Here is an 18,228-nt window from a genome sequence, read left to right as displayed (position 1 = left end):
CAATTAACATATAATATGTAGTTTTCCCAGCTACAGTACAGCACACAGGATGTGCACTTACCAATTAACATATAATATGTAGTTTTCCCAGCTACAGTACGGCACACAGGATGTGCACTTACCAATTATAATAATAATATTTTTTATTAACTACATTTTGTCAACCATTTACTCATTTCTTAGAAATGAAGTAATTTTTTATCAGAATGTTTTTCACCTACATTACATGAACCATTAATTAGATGCTTTTATTTAAAACTATGCAAACAAAAACAATAGGGGGAAATATATCATGCTCAAAGCTACACACAATGGCGAATCTATGATGAGCCAACCATGGGTATTAGACATCAAAGTTTAGTTTTAAAAGTTTACTACGGAGCCACCAATGGAAACCAATAAATGTTTACTGATGCATCACCAACTATAATGGTAGGCCTAAAACACTTACACTCCCGACAAATTGTACTATAAGTTGATGCAGATAGTTTGATGTTACTTTATATCTCTCTCTCTCTCTCGTATACTAAGTGATGAACAAAGGGCTTTCAAGTCAAACACTGTTGAATCAAATTTTATATACAAGATTTTTGTAGCTTTAGAGAATAAAATAATCTGAATAACTCACTTTACGGTATATGTTTCTAATTCACTTTATCAGCAGCTCAACAGACATGTATTTTACACGTAAACACTGTAAACAAAACCAAACTAGACAAAAATAATTCTTACAGATCTTACATTTGGCCATTGAAAAATTTAAATTTTCCAAAAAAAGTTTATTTTCTGATAGAACAAGAAAATTGTCTGTCTTTTTGAATGTAACATACATAGTTAGCTTCAATGCCTCTGGTAAATTTATCTTTTCAAGATATCAGTTCTTCTACAGTTTTAACCTTAATGCTGCTACTGGCAGATGGCTGTCTTTTTGAATGTAACATACATAGTTAGCCTCAATGCCTCTGGTAAATTTATCTTTTCAAGATATCAGTTCTTCTACAGTTTTAACCTTAATGCTGCTACTGGCAGAAAATACGTACCACTCCCTCTTTCTTCAACATATTTTCTCACAACCATAGCTCTGATATAATTTAAATTGAAAATCTTTAGAGACGAGTTATGTATTAATATCTAAATAATATTGAACAAATTTACTTTAGTTGTAGTAGGAATCACTGTCTTTGTATTGAAAGATCTTTTTCTTTAGATTCATTTATTACTTTAAGACTTATATAACTGATCATATCTAATAAGTAACTATGATAGAAATAAAAGGAACTATTTAAAACATGACATTATTTTATCATGTAACAAACATTTCGAGCAATTCTAAACATGATATCATAAAATGATGTATTGACAAGGCTTACAGATATTATGTTTTTCTATCACTGTGAAATACCTCTTAGTATAATGTACCAAAATCTCCAATTTGAATTAAAGTTTAAAATATTGGAACAACCGAGCAGATAGTGGGTGAGCTAGATCATGAAACTCGGGAGGAACATAAAAATTTTAAATGGTGAGTGGATGGAATAAGTGGTTTATGGAACTTTATGTGTGTGTGTAGCAAAAATATTTTTCACAAAAATTTATAATTGGATTTTCTTTTAAATCAAGCAGTATCTTAATTGTTAAATTTTCCAAATTAAAGGTTATAAAAAATGTACAGTTACATACCTGTCTGATTGGAAGTTACTTGTTGATTGACAATATTTCAAAGAGAGCTAATAACATTACTAACATAACAAATCCTTCTAAGTGAGTTGATGAAGTCGTTATTCTTCAGACAGTGATGAAGAAGATACACTTAAAAATGAATGACAAATATGATTGGGTGGATCTTTTGTTAAACTCACCAATGGACAATCAGGTAACTTATAACCATGCTGTTCCACACCAACTTTAGAACCCTTACATCCTATGCTCTTCTTCATCACTACCAACTTATCTTGAACGGCAAAATTCAGTTGTCGTTCCAGGTCGCTACCTTTCAGGTTGTATTTACGACTCATATAGCTAGATATTCTATTAAAATTTGGGATTTGCTTCTGTTGTCGTATGTATTCTACAGCATCCCAGATGTGCTGAACAGTTTGAGGGCAGGCTAATCGTCTTTTCATAACCTTCATTGTTGACTTCACAATCTGTTAAAAAGAAAACACACAGATGATGGAACAGTTTCCTCACAATAAATTAATATATGTAGTGTAATAAGTATCTTTCAGAATTTTCTAGTTGCTCTATAAGGTGTAAATATTTAAAAAAATTGGATGACAATAATTTTGAGATTCAGAAATTTCTAGAATTTTGGGAGAGAAAAAAAGGCAAAAATTTGGAAGGAAAAGAGAAGAAAAAACAAAAAATATGGAAAAGCAGTTACGTACTGACTATTGAGTTTTGTTGGTGAAACTACGATGTTGTTGTACGTCAGTTAAAGACAGTGGAAAATAAGGGAATAATTTTAGAAGCATTCACCGAGAGTAGAGAAAAAAACTGTAGTTTTTGGACAAATATTTACCTCTGCATTAAATAATTATTAATTCATGAAAATTCCTCTTACTAGTACAAACCTGGCAAATTTTAAAATGTCTAGATGTTATGCAGTTCAAACACTTACTGGTGACTTATTCTTATGTGTAGAAGGTTTAGCGAGTAAGTGCTTTTGTTGTTGTGTTTTAATATAAACACTAATTAATGTAGGTTTTTTATGGAAAATGCTAAGCCTACCCTAGAACCTTATAGAAAATCAAGAAAGAGTTTGGATAAAATACAAGAAAGTAAATATCAGAAATTAAAATAGTTGTCATTAATGAGAATTGAACAGTCAGCACAGGAAGTGCATGTAGACTGTCAGTTACTCAACTGATATTTTAGTACCATGCATGCTTCGAGTTCAAGTAAAGGAATACAGTGTTAGAAACAGAAACTGTTCTGTATGGAAAGTAGATGTAGTTGGAACCATGATTAATATAAGGTGAGTGTACTGTGGAACTTAATACAAGTGTATTATTGATTAATCTGCTGTACTGTGGAACTTAATACAAGTGTATTATTGCAATTATTCATTCTCAGATCATTTTTTTTTCTTACAGACCATATATCAATTTCAAATTATAAAGTTAAATGCCCAATCCAACACTACTGACTGCATCAATCGACAAAATTAATGTCAAGAAAGCAAAGTAATATACTTGGGTCAAAATTACTTAATTGTCAATGCATGTTATCTGCACTATTTTAGTGATAGATACACTATGGTTGATACTTTCACATACCAAATTGGAGATTCTTAACTTTTACACTTTTTTTAACAACTAGTCTGTGAGCCAATAAAACCAAATTTGAAGAATTAGAATGGCTCCACAGCAGTGTAACAGTTACCACTAATCGAGTTCGAACTGAAAAAAATGTACTCCAATAAAGGGTTCAATCAGTTAACCTCTGAAAACTGTACTTTACTGATAAAAGAACTCATCTTTTAATTGTTTCATCACAAAGATGTATAGTTTAGGGGGGATGGCCAGACTGTGTAACTCTTGCACAATATAGTTGAAATGTTTATCTTCAAGCAGGTGCCACACTTAGCCACCTTGGAGTAAGCTGTGATGAGCCTTACATGGCCATCTATATTGACAGAACTTGCAAAAACCACAAAGAAAAAAGAGCTTTATAGAGCAGAGGAACCACATCTTATATTGTGTAACATGTGCAGCAACTACCATGTTTTGTGTGGAATTCTGGATAACATTATTCCCTGAAAAAACAGTGCAAATTAACAACACTGGTGGGCTATTCAGATTCCAGATATTGAAAGGAGTTCAAATCTTTGTTCAGAATTAAAAAACATGAGAGTACCAGAAAACTGTTTGTGAACCGACCCAACAAACATGTCTCCCTGACTTGCAGAGTAGATGTTAAAAAGAAATGTATGAATCTCTAACCAGAGCAGGCAACATGTGAAGAGATAACCAGAGCAGGCAACATGTGAAAAAGATAACCAGAGCAGGCAACATGTGAAAAGATAACCAGAGCAGGCAACATGTGAAAAGATAACCAGAGCAGGCAACATGTGAAAAAGACTATGAAAAGCCTTTTCAGTACTAGAAAAAAAAAAAAATCAAGCAACATTTTGAAGATGCAGAAAAACGGAACATTATTTGATTTTACAGAACAAAGTATTACAAAATACATTTACACACAGTTCAAGTAAGTTACAAGTTTTCAAGTGTATGTATCATTAGAGTATGTCATAGTACTTGTATCTGAAGCTTTATCCTAATAACTGAGCTTTCATATGTTCAATCCACACCTTACAGGATGTTGGTTTTATTCTCTACTGAAAACCACCCAAGTAAGTAAAACTTAAAACTGACAAAGTCACTAACTTGACACTTACTACACCATTAGGCTTACCACTCAACAACAGCGGTCACATCACAAAATAAGAGTCAAGATATCCACTGACACACCAGCAAAAGTTTAAACACGTATTTGAAGATGATGGTGATTTACAAAAGTTCGCACGTTGCTACCCACATCACCAAATCGATGGCTACTTTCATGAAAATGGTGATGCTGAAGAATAAATTTGAACAACAACCAACCCAATGGCCACATGCCTGTAAAATCTCACAAAGCATCTAAAATAGACTCTTATTCTTTAATGAGGTGTTTGAAAGCAAAGTTTACATACAGCAGTGGACGGTCTGTGGAAAGTTTGACAAGATGTGGAATAACCGTATGATTACATGAACTTTCATGTATTAACTCTTCCAGCTGGCGGTTAACAAGTTTTCAGGTTTTGTTTAAACCATTAAACATTCAGAGTTCTGTTAAGATAATTATGGACAAAACATGTTTACATGTTGCGTAGATGATTATTTTAGAAACATGACACCAGAGGGCCAACCTACTTCCTGCCCATGTATTTCTGTAGTTGAACAAAACAAATCAACAAGATCCAACTTTCTGTCAGTTGTCAAAGAGTTGCTCGACAGGGAAGAATGTAATATTGGCATGAATAAATAAAACGCAGGGAAACTTATGTACATAATTATGTGTTTACTAGTTATGGGCCTAAAATATTACAGAAAATTTCACACAGTAATTCACAAGAAAATTATCTAAGATCATAAAGCATGTCGTTACCAAACTTTCTATTGAAATCAATGACAATATTTATTGTTAAATAAACATTACAAGATCCTTCTCGTTGCGTTACATAGTAATTTGTATTAAACTCTTAAGACATGCGACACATGTTGGACTTTATCAAAGTTTAACTAACTAGAAAGGAAGTTATATTTCGAGTTCTTTTAAACTTGCTTGACATAAGAATTAAAATACTATAACACAAATATGAGACTTAAAACATTATGAAGTCACAAAATAATAAATTACAAAATTATTTATTGAATAACTAATATAGAAAAGGAATCCTCAATAGCCGCAGAACTTGAAATTCTTTTAGTCAGGATTTGGAGTAAATTATTAGCTATATTTTTGTGCCAGCAATACCAATCGTGGGGCGCGCGTGTACCCGACTCGATTTTATTACTCATCACGATCTCTGCCAACCCACCCTCAAATTGAAATTATTTTCTGCAGGATTAGAATAAATTAATCTATGAGACCTTGGACGTGGTCAAATACATCAATCGAAAGGGTTTGATCCCTTGAGTCGAAAACTGTAATTAGATCTCAAATCTGTCAAGAGATGACGGAGCTATGAGCTAAAAGTTTGTATTTGAAAGAAAACAAAACTCAAAGCCGTTTTATGAGCCGCTCATCCGCGGTTAAAAAGAGAACCTTCACAAAGGAAAAAAAAATTATATATAGAATTTTACTGTAAAGTAACTTTCCCTTACCTTCTGTAAAATACAAGTTTCGGTTGTGTTACTGTTGTACTAACTACTGTAACTTTCAATGTAATACCAGTGGTAACGGTAGGTGAAACTGAACACACCACAAATGTTGTACCGGCCTTACTACTCAAACATCAGTGGTCACATCACAAAATGATACTCTTTGACACACTGGCGAAAGTTGAAATTATCGAAGTCATTCTGTTCGCGCCCGAGATACGCTGGCATATTCTAAGAGCTTCCTTTGACAGCAGCAAGCGACAAGGAGGCCGAGCATTTGGCGCCTATTTTCCATATGTCAACTGGCTGTAAAACTAATACAAAATGTTATTCTTATACTACAAGATTTGAAGGGGAGGGGGGTGTACGTTTACAGCACCAATTAGGCGAACTGCCGCCTCGGTTTTCACCTTGCGGTTGTGAACAGCAAGGTGCTGTTACCTATAAAATTGGGTTTTCTGGAGCGAGTTTCTGTGAAGTTACGTGGTAATTGGTGCAATCAAGCAATTACGTGTTACGACTTGGTCACGTGGAACCTGACGATATATAACGTCGATAGGCTTGTTGATGCAATACAAGGAGGTCCGAAAGTCTGTGTTGAACTTAAATCTATTTCATATTAATGTACAAGTATACGGGAACAATACACAAAAATAGGCATGGTTCACGACGCTAGTCAAATGTGATCCACACAGATTTATTATTTTAAGTGTGGGGCAGCTAACCGTCGGACCACCCACTATTATATGCACTCTTTGCCAGAAAACCTATCTCTGTAAATATACGTTCAGATGAGTTATGTTTTATAGATATGAATAATTGTAAAAAGTTTTCAAAACCTAATTTTTCTATTCACAAGCCCACCTAAACAAAGATATAGCGTGACTGTGTTTGATATATATATATATAAACACACACATTCGATACATGACCCTAATTTTAAAAAGAAGGGGGGGGGGGTAATTTAGTATAAGTTCTTTAACACACATCCATGTAATTATGGGTTGTTACAAATGATTATAAAATGTAAAACAAAGTTACATATTTATCTATCTATGCTCTGCCAGCGCGGATATCTAAACCTGATTTTTAGCGTCAGAACCATCTGCTAGTCTGATATAAAATAAATCAGCTCAGTTACTCAATAACAACCACACACAAAAAAAGTTTATGGGTTGTTTGTTTGTTGTTACACAAAACTACATAAGGGGATGTCTGTATTTTGCCCACCACGGGTATCGAAACCCGGTTTTTGGTGTTATAAGCCTTCGGACTTTCTGCTGAGCCACTGGGGATGAGGTCGAATGTTCATGAAACGCCAAGGCTGATTAATTAATCACACAAGAACCCCATAGTCTTCCCCTGATGATCAACACAAACAACTAAACCCGAAGTAATCATGTGTGAATATTCAGTACTATCTGCGCATGACCGTACCTAAATAACTGTTCTCAAACTGTGGTAAGTACGAGGGCTTCCTTCAGGTAGCGTGTGGAAAGGTTATATAATCACTGAGAGGAGAGGACAGCTACTGTATAGATCCCAGTGTACATCGCAAACAAAAACGTTTGACATACACTGGACTAGTAAAAAGACGGCGAAACCGCCAAGTCTTGGCCTAGTTTTGTCTCACGAAACGCCGCATCTCTAACAGCGTACCCACGGCCCCAAGGGCCGGAACGAATTTTTACATCAACGGCCGAGAACCATAAGCACATTATCCATTCGGCCCAGGAAAACAAAAACGGGCTGTGTTATTGGTTCATCTTCCAATTTCTTGCCCGAGTGTCTCTATTTTACATCTTTACCAAAAATGTTTTTCATCGAGTTTTATATTTTAAATGGGTTTGGCAACAATCAATCTATAGGAATTAAATAATTATAATACTTGTAGTTTTACGTTTCTTATAGTAATCTGATTAAAGTTTATCATTTTACACACATATATTTACTACTTAATCCAATTAGTTAAATGTTTCAGTTAAATGTTTCATAATCACACCAGGAATAGCTTGTGGAATAGAGGGCCAAAGGCCCTCTATTCCACAAGCTATTCCTGGTGTGATTATGAAACATTTAACTATGGCCCTCTATTCCAGAAGCTATTCCTGGTGTGATTATGAAACATTTAACTAAGGCCCTCTATTCCACAAGCTATTCCTGGTGTGATTATGAAACATTTAACAAAGGCCCTCTATTCCTGGTGTGATTATGTATTTTTCTTTCTTTGCCGTTGCTTAACATTTGTTTCTTTATTTCCAACAGTTTCTGCATATTAATTTTCACACAAGTTTTGTTACGAAGTTAACTGTTGGTAACGGTCATAATTAAAAAAAAAATATGGTGGGTTTGTGGTACCATGCTTTAACCCAGTACTACATGAAACCTCGGATTCACAGTCCACGCACGCTAACTACTGGCCACGCCCAGCCCGGGGAACAGAAGAATCAACTGGGTCTATAACAATTAATTGTGTGTGTGTGCGATTCTGGTATATATAATTCTTTTGTTCTTTTCGAGAAGTATTTCCCATTTTACAGGTTTGTAACATCAACTCACCAAACAGGTTCTTACAAAATAAATAAATGGGTTTGGTAAACTTTAACATTTTTTCGGTATACGGAAAACGTTGCAAAAATTTCCTTCACCTCTTATTCCTTATTTATTCAAACGGGATTCTCTGCCCGCTTTGGAGATGCCATCTTTAACATCAAAATATTATATTTAAGTAGTAAAACTATTAGTGAAATACCCACTGTCAATAGAACAAACTGACATACGATTTGACACATTCGTTGTCTTCTGGTACGAAAATTGGTCAACAATGCCTACTTTGAATACATTTACGGACACGGGTGTTCTGAAAGCTATTTAGCTTAAAGTGACCTTGAGAGGGGTTGAAATTAGGCAGGATTTTCATTAAGCAGTTTTGGACGATTTTTCTTTTCGGGTGGTTTTGTATAAAACTCTTGTTGATTTCCGGTCAGCTTGCTGAGAAAAATGGCAATAATTATGTTTCCATATTTAATACATTCAGAAACTAAACACTTCTCCTAAATAACCATGTTCACAAGATTGCCATGTTTTTAAACTTCAGGTGTTGCTCTGTTTGAAGTTAGGTTATTTTTTTAATTGTCTTGTGATATTTGTATTGATTCTTAAAGCTTTTCCTTACTATTTTCTCAAGAGGCTGTCTTCATGAAACAAAGTTTTTCTTGGTCTAAAGTGGCAACTTGTAATGAAGTGTTGTGAAAAATGAAGTTTGATATTGGCAGATATTTTTAATTTAATGTTCAAACATTATCAGGTGGCACATTTTATATGTTCTAAGAAATAATAAGATATGTTTTAACTTCTTTATGGAGGGTATGAAAAGAAGAGAACATAACTTAAAGAATGTGTGGGTACGTTTTCAGTATTTTCTGGTTTATCTTTTTACCATTATATTATAAATTTGATAGTGGGATGAAGTTAAATAAGGTTGTCTAAATCTTTTTCAAAATTGCTTCTTTGGTCACCAACGTATAAAATAGTGACCAAATGGTGGGATCGACCAAGACTGTAATAATGTATTCAAGGACCCACAGTGTAGGGCATGTTTTTTCAGGAATGGGTCATGATTCTTGATGTAAATTTTAAAAAAGTGGAAAGTGAAAATATGCTAAACATTTAAATCTTCTCTTTTTATTATTATGTTTGCCAATATCAAACAATGAAAACTTGTAAGACAGAAACTAACTAGTCCCCATCCTTTACTTCTTCCAATAAGCCAATTTTTATCCACATTCTGTACTTCTTAACAAATCCATGCATTTGATCTGTTACATCAATAGGAATATGGATACACACATTTATACATTATCTATACAAAGAGCACAGAAGTTTAATAAATAAAAAACCACTAAGTCTGGAAGAACAGGCACAGAAGTTTAATAAATAAAACCACTAAGTCTGGAAGAGTTTATTAAACTTCTGTGCCTGCTCTTCCAGACTTAGTGGTTTTTTATTTATTAAACTTCTGTGCCTGTAAAACAACCACTAAGTCTGGAAGAGCAGGCACAGAAGTTTAATAAATAAAACAACCACTAAGTCTGGAAGAGCAGGCACAAAAGCAAATCTATTCAATACACTGCTCTAAAATGAGACTCTTGTAACGGTGTTTTCCTTTATGCTATGCTACTAACCTGCCTGTAGATACAATATTCATCCTCAACTCACTATTGAGGAGTGACCTAACACAATCAGGGATCAAGAGGCCCACTTTAAGTGACATGAGTTTATGAATCATGATGTCAAAAAACATAGGTTCAAGAAGTCATACTCCTTAATGATAAAAACCCTATAATGCGAGCACTTTCAAAAGTGCTCAGTTATTCAGAGGAAATCTGTGATTATAGAAAGTAGTCTTATGCCTCCTGGCTCTAGAGAGAGCTTCTGCTACTACATCCCCGTAACTCTCAACAGCTTCATTATAAAATCATGTTACATATTTTATCTTTTTTTTTGTCATTTAACTCAAACACGTACTACATTTTTACAATTACCAGATTCCACAATATTACATCTCAGCCCACACCTGAATAAACTGCATTTTTGTAATCTACATTTAACTAAGACTCCTATCATTATTATAATAACAATAGAATTTAACAGACTAAGATTCTAACTCTGACAAATCACTGAACGGTGATCTATTCACATCATAGTGTCATTTTTCAGCCAGAGAGAGAGCTTCTCATCTGCAAATTAACAGAAATTTAAGGAGACAAAAGTAAAGTCACTAAAATCCATTAAACAAATGAAATATGTTTAGAAAAGACAGCGATTTATATTTTCCACTCAATACATTATAAGAGAAACAGTGAAATACTCACAACACTCTTTAATACAAACATCTTATACTTCGAAAGGTCTAGACACATTAACACAAACAAGCAGTTGATAAGCTGTTACAGTTATATTCAGTATGTTTTACTAATTATTTTACTGTATTGATGCCCATTTAAGCAAAAAAAAACAGTATATATGCACTACAAACGTACTTAATCAGATCACCTGCTGACCTAATTACAAATTAATGTAGACTGTATTTTTACAAATTAATGTAGACTGTATTTTTACAAATTAATGTAGACAGTATTTTTACAAATTAATGTAGACTGTATTTCTACAAATTAATGTAGACTGTATTTCTACAAATTAATGTAGACTGTATTTCTACAAATTAATGTAGACTGTATTTTTAGTGATTTAAATATTATTTCCTTATTTTGTTTTCTGATAAATCATGACTTAAACACAGTTATTGTAATATTACCCAAATGTACCTTATTTGACTTGAATAACCTTAAAGTTTAAATGCCACCCTCCCTATAAAGTACACCTATGATGGGTGCCTGCTTTTAACAGAAAACACCAACAAATCTATTTTTATGCATCTTTTTTCTAGTTTGCAGGTTAACTAATAAGATAAGGTAAGGAAAGAGAAAGATAATTGATTCGTCATGGTTACCCCTCATAAAGATCAAATAAAATAAAACATAAGGATGAACTGTATTCATCGGGGATGAAATATCCACACAAGTTTTAAATCAGCTTATAATAATCACACATTGTTACATATATACAGATTATCATCTAACACAACTATTTTATATATATATATGCCTTATTATCATTGAAATCTGGTAAAAAAAAATTAACAAATCTTTGCTAAATTTAGAGTACCAGTTTTCAACACCACCTTTTCTGTTACATTCAACAGTTTAATGGAAGGTATGAAGCAGTTAAGGCATGTGAATCTAAAGACGAATACAGAAACTTGTTTTATTAACATCTAAGTATCATTGAAATAGTAAAAATTTGGTAAAAAAAATTGAAATTGAACTGCCAATAGCAGAAAATATAAAAATTGTAATTAGTACAAAGTGTACACATGTTATTATCTGAACAATGATAAAAAAAAACTAGTGAATGTCAAGTGCCAACATCTCGACCACTGCCAGTCCACAGGGAAATTTTATATAATTCACAACATAGTTAAATAAAAAATGTGTGTGTTTTAAAATACAGCTACTGATGTATACTGTTTTTTAATGTAATTTTAAAATATCAGAAAATTTTGGGATCAGAACTAATTGGTAAAGGTTTGGAAGTACTGAAATAAATATATACATTTCATCTGACTAGTGCATTGACATAATGTTTCACACACTTGTCTTAGGCCTACTTTTTGACATATATTGCTAGCTAGTCATCTGTGTACTGGAAATTCATGAAACAAACACATACAAGAAATACCTCTAGAAAATAAACATAAAATTCATAATTGTAATAAAAAAAAGGTAAAATGTTCCATGATAAGATTTTTGCACAGAAACAGTCTACTAGTTATTATACAGATAAAAAACACAAAAATGTCAGAATTTAATGAAAACAAAAAGTTTGAAGGCACATTCTATCCCAAAGGAGTCATTTGGTATCCCAATAACTTCAACACATTAGCCAAAATGTACATGAATGACAAACTTCTATTTAACAAAGTTTCTATTAATATGTTTCTTTGGTTGTTTTAGATATTTGCATTAGTTCTTGAAACAGACTAGATGGAAGACAACTAGTCGACAGTGTCCACGATCAACTCCAGGGCTGCTGTAATTGAATAGTACGACATAACAGTCATTCTTATAATGCACCTACAGCCTCAAAGTGTGAACTGCAGTTTTTTGGCATCAAGATTTGAGCTATATACCCTCAGATCCACAATCCAGCATGTATACTACTAAGGCACCCCAGCCTACCTATTAATAAAGGTAAGCAACTCAATCAACAATTTGTGTTCATCTAAAACGAAAGCCTAAAATATTCCAAAGTAATATGGGATAATCGGTTGAAAGGTAAACAATAATAAATTTGGGATTTTTGTGTACATATGTTTACAGCTTATCAAATAAAACAAATTACATCTAGATCTCCAATAATAACATATAACTTAAGGACAACAAGGGACGTGTTGGTCCACACGGGCTTTCACATCCACTAAATCAAAACTTAAACAGCTAGACTTTTTTATTAAAGTGTTTATCAATACTTCCTTTAAACTCCCCTAAATTTACTACTTCTACCATATCTGAAAAATAAAACTGTCTTAGCTGAAGATGACTTCTACTGCACTCAAATTTATACTTTTGTCTCCTAGTACTACTATTCTTGCTGTTAAGTATGAACAAAGATGATGCATCAACACTATCGATTCCTTTTACAGTCTTAAAAACCTCAATCAGATCCCCTCTAACTCTTCTTTTATGAAGAGTCTTCTCACATGATAACCCTTCCATTCCAGGTACAAGCCCTCCTCTAAACACTTTCTAACAACAACCAAATTTCTTTCCTAAAGTGAGGAACCCAAGACTGAATACAATACTTCAAATGTAGCATAACCAGTAACACATGAAATGACATTATAACCTCTTTAGACGTTTATTCATCATTTATGTAAATAAAATCTAAAACCCTATTTGATCTGCCACGAGCAATAACACACTGCTTGAATGGTTTACGAGACTGATCAACCAGAACACCAAGCTCCTTTTCCTTCAATAAATACTATTAAGGTTATCCTACTCAATATTATTCTTGTAATTCAAGTTATTATGCCTAAAAACCATCTGCCATTTAAATATCCAACTCACCAGACAGTCTAAATCCTTTTGTAAAGCAATCACAGCCAGCAACACCCAAAAACCTTAATATAATCAAGCTATTTGAATTTATTGACTATTCCTTCATCTATGTCATTGATGTAAATAAAAAAGAACAAAAGTCCTAACACTGAGCCCTGAGGTACCACACTTGTGACATTAATCCAGTTTGACTGATCTATCCACCACTTAACCAAGTTTCAGTTATTCCCATTACATTAAAATCCTCTGTTCCAAAAGTCCTAACACTGAGCCCCGAGGTACCACACTTGTGACATTAATCCAGTTTGACTGATCTATCCACCACTTAACCAAGTTTCAGTTATTCCCATTACATTAAAATCCTCTGTTCCAAAAGTCCTAACACTGAGCCCCGAGGTACCACACTTGTGACATTAATCCAGTTTGACTGATCTATCCACCACTTAACCAAGTTTCAGTTATTCCCATTACATTAAAATCCTCTGTTCCAACTTGTGCTCTAATTATGACATTAGACAAATAAGTTTAACCTACCTTTAAAACTACTTTTCACTAGTCCTACTTTAAAGCTGCCCTTACAGTTGAATTAATAGCCTTCACAAACAAGCCATCTCTTACCCTATATCAAATGTAAACCATACTTTGCAGAGAACTCCCTTTTCCAAATCCAAACAGCCTATCTACTTATTCTTACATATTAACCCAAGTCTACCGTTTAGCCCTATGACCTAGTTATTTTATTCTTTCATCGCAACAATTAAATTTTGGCCCTTTTCTTTAAATGTCTTTATCAATCCCTGGTACTTATCAATTAGCTCCCCTGATCTATTGTCCCTACATCAACAGTCCCCAAGTGCAACACTGCTAGCAACCTTTACTATATCTCTTGCTCTATCAGTTATATCCTCCACCCCGGCCCCTGGATAACATTAACTAATTCTTTTCACCCTATTTACCATACAGACTATCCTGTTCATTTGTTGTACTAAAAAAATCACCTGTAACAATAACCTCGTGTTTTTCATTTCCATCCCTACCTGTCCCTTCTGTTTTCCTTCCCTTCCTCTGCACAAGCTAAAGACTGAAATTTGTTATTTAATATGAAATATAAAAAAAGATAAAGTTAACATGAAATAATCAGTTCTTTATCAAACATAATGTTTATAATTTACAATAATAATAATGCTGATTACATTTCTCAGTCTGTAAAAAATAATAACACTGATCACTTGATATTAAATGGGGACAACTGTTTTATCCAGAAAAACTCTAAAAAAGAAACAAGAGCAAAAGGCTTAAAATAAATTATACTTAACTAGATGTTAAATGCACAGCTTACTATTACAAAGTTAGGCATATTTCCATTGTGAACAAGTTACCAATACACCATAAAAAATTACAAATACATCAGAAAGGTGGCACTTGTAACCTAGCCATAGTAAGCTGTTATCCAAATTAACGAAACAGCACGGAGATTTATCAGATGATTCAGTGCAACAACTACTGTCATGTTCTCTTACCATGCTTGTGAACTATGCATACAACAACAGTACTAAATAGGTTTATTTCAAGTTCACCATTAAATACAGAATACCATTTCTACTATACTGAAATATTATGATCAGTTATACAGTATTTCTTTCTTCCACCATTATTTAACACGACGATCGATTCAGACTTTTCAAATGCTATTGATTTTACTATTATACATATGATCCCAGACCAAGATGAGTGGTTTCTGGGTGAATCATGAGTTTTTTTGTGGTTGTTTAATCACAAGCTTATTTGAATTATTAATTTGTCCTTATTAACCACAACAAATTTCCTCACAATATTTATTTACCATGCATGTAATTTCTATCAAAAGTCAATATCGATTTAAAAACTATATTTTCCATTAAGTTAACTGATTCTAAAAGAGAAGGTATATCAAGTCCTCTCACTGTGTTGGTAATTTATATATAATCTATAAAGTACATTAATTACACATTTTTTTAAAAATTAAATACAGTATGAAACCTGTAATAACAGTATAAAACAGGATAACATATAGCCAAGTGTGAAACCTCAGTACAGCAGTATGATGATAGAGATTTTCTAACACTAAAAACTTTTTAATATGGTTACTGTACACACAACTTATCAACACCAAGAGGTACTACAAATACTTTCAATCTCACATATAGTCAGTTGAATTACTAAATCGAAAGTTTAAAGATATTTATTAAACCATGACATACTAAATTAGTATTAGAGGAAATAAATGTGAATTATCCCTTACTAGGTTATAGTCAGCACAAAAACTATATTCATTTTCACTTATGTTTACATTCAGTAGTTCAATATTTGTCATTTTTGTGACTTTTGCATTACCCTTGCACTTTGCAATTGCTTACCATTATTGCAAAAAAAATCAGTTATCTAAATGATTAGATATTATTATTATAATTCAAAATCTGCTCAATTTTAGCACTTACCGTTCAAACATGTGGAACTGGCAGTGAAACGAGTCAGATTCTCACCTTAATTCACCAGTTTTTAACTATTATTATTAAAATTTTACAGTGGTTAATAATGTCAATCACATTTTTAACTTAAATAAAAAAAATATTCAACAGTTAACTAAGCAAGCTAGGCTTAACAAGTTAAGCTACTGCTGCCCCTGACGACGAAGTAACAAAAGTAGGGTAAACCAATTTAACTTATTAGTATTACAACTAGAACTTAGTAGAACTAGAAGTTAGACCTGAGGCTGAATTCATCCACAAATGATGCTGCAAGGTATTTTTATCATTCAACAAAATTCTACGAAGTCTCAGCTAATCCATACATCAACAAATTAACTTGGTGTTCGGATTTTCGCTCATGTCATATATCTAAGTAATATATATATTTTTTAACAATCAGCTACTTTTCCGATAGAGTTGCAAAGTTTTGTTTACCGCAAATTAACTATCTTTCAAAAATTAAAGTGCCATCTACTGTAATATTTACGCAAATTATTCATATTCAGTAAACTACTTGAATATTTTGATATTTATTAGTTATCATATAGAAACAAACTATACTAGTCAATGGAAATATAAAAAAAAAATTACATTTGAAGAACCCAGTCAGTTGCATTGAACAGAAAGTCGTTGCTCAATGAAGTAATTTTATTTGTAGATTTTTTATTGTCATTTTAAATGTAGAAATACTTCAAGAAATTTAACCTTCCAGACCAACAGCCCATTTTATATTATTTCTTTGTTGTTGTTTGCAAGCTTTCAAGCAGCTTGCGGGAAAAAATCAAGTTTGCCTGAGAATGTAAGTTTCTTCTTTTACTGAAGATACTATCATTTGTCTCACAGTGTTTGTTTTTTAGCTTATTTTCAGATCATAGCAACATGTAATTATACTTTTTGTTTAAATTATCTAACAATTATTTTCCACGTTATTTAAAGGTCTACATTTAGTCCCGAGTATACACTGTAGGATAGAAAATTCCTACAATCAGCAAAAAATAGTATTTCAACTCTAATGTACTTATAAATTTTTATGATTATTATTATTGTAATCATTCTGATTTGAAGGAGATTAAATTCATTGTTTATGAAAGTTATGTTAACTTGCGAAGTAAATATGCAAGAAAACAAATATTTAGGGAATTTCTACAATTTGATCCGTACAATATACTTCTGTAGGTATATTTGTTATTGAAGCTAATTTTAAGGAAATGTACCAACATAATATAATGAAAGTTGTTAATTTTATTGCAGATCTCGAGAAACGGGAGGAGTTGTTGGAGGAGAAAGAAAATAAACAAGTAGAGAAATTACAGCAGTTGTTAGAGGAGAAAGAAAAGAAATAATAAGAACGAGAAAAGAAACAATAAGAGAGACTACAGCAGTGGCAACTGGAACAAGAAAGGAAACAAGAAGTACAAATGGAAAACATTAGTAAATTTAAAAGCGAATTAGATACGTTAAAGGACGATCTATTGTCTTTTACACAAGGAGGATACATTGACCATCGACTTAATCAGCCCCAGACAATGGCAAGCCCCTTACAGAGCCCGTAGCTAAACCCTAATGCAGACATATTCAGTCCCGTTAGAAGTCACATCCCAGATATGAATGTCAGTAATAGGAGTGATCCAGTGCGAAGGAAGCCACAGGAATTCGATGGAAAGGCACCGTGGGAAGCATATAGAGCACAGTTTGAGTTACTGGCAGAAATAAATGGATGGACAGAGGAGCAGAAAGCTGTATATCTGGCAACGATTTCCAGTGGTTGTCCCTTCAAGCGGCTCTCCCCTTTAGCACGGATTCTCGTCCTAAACCTAGCCCTGTAGACTTCTGACTGATTCTGGGTTCCGTACCTGAGTTCCAGAGCCTCTACCAGTGCTCTATAGTTGTGTCTGTCGGCTGCTGTCAACTGTCCAAGTAAGCAAGAGCTGGCACAGGATTTGGAAAGTATGGCATACAAGGCCTACCCAACTGCCCCACCCGATGTCCTCAAGTTGTTGCTGAGGAATCAGTTTGTAGATGCCTTGGACAGTCCACAACTAAAGTAAAGCAAGCACCCCTTCTACTATGCAGGCAATGGCCAGAGCTCTTCAATTCGAATCCTATGTTAGGTCCAGCACAGAGGTACCAAGGTTGGTACAGTCATCAGGATTCAAGGCCAGAAAAGCCCAG

At 33.3% G+C, this 18,228-nt stretch overlaps 1 protein-coding gene across 1 annotated transcript in view; it reads right to left on the bottom strand.

The window, feature by feature from the left end:
* The window catches only part of LOC111089540 (zinc finger MYND domain-containing protein 11-like), a 21,183-nt gene extending 4,695 nt beyond the window's left edge, over nucleotides 1-16,488 (bottom strand). Inside the window, exons 1-2 of the mRNA XM_022402230.1 lie at nucleotides 16,027-16,488; nucleotides 1,860-2,147 (exon numbers count right to left, since the gene is read on the bottom strand). Of these exons, the coding sequence (XP_022257938.1) occupies nucleotides 1,860-2,132 (273 nt within the window). The 5' untranslated portion in view covers nucleotides 2,133-2,147; nucleotides 16,027-16,488. The remainder of the gene's footprint in view (nucleotides 1-1,859; nucleotides 2,148-16,026) is intronic.
* Nucleotides 16,489-18,228: the final 1,740 nt, after the last annotated feature.

Source organism: Limulus polyphemus, unplaced genomic scaffold (assembly GCF_000517525.1).
Source record: "Limulus polyphemus unplaced genomic scaffold, Limulus_polyphemus-2.1.2 Scaffold6551, whole genome shotgun sequence".
NCBI lineage: Eukaryota > Metazoa > Arthropoda > Merostomata > Xiphosura > Limulidae > Limulus > Limulus polyphemus.
Note: the sequence above shows the minus strand (reverse complement) of the source record. Positions and strands in the feature narration are given on the sequence as shown.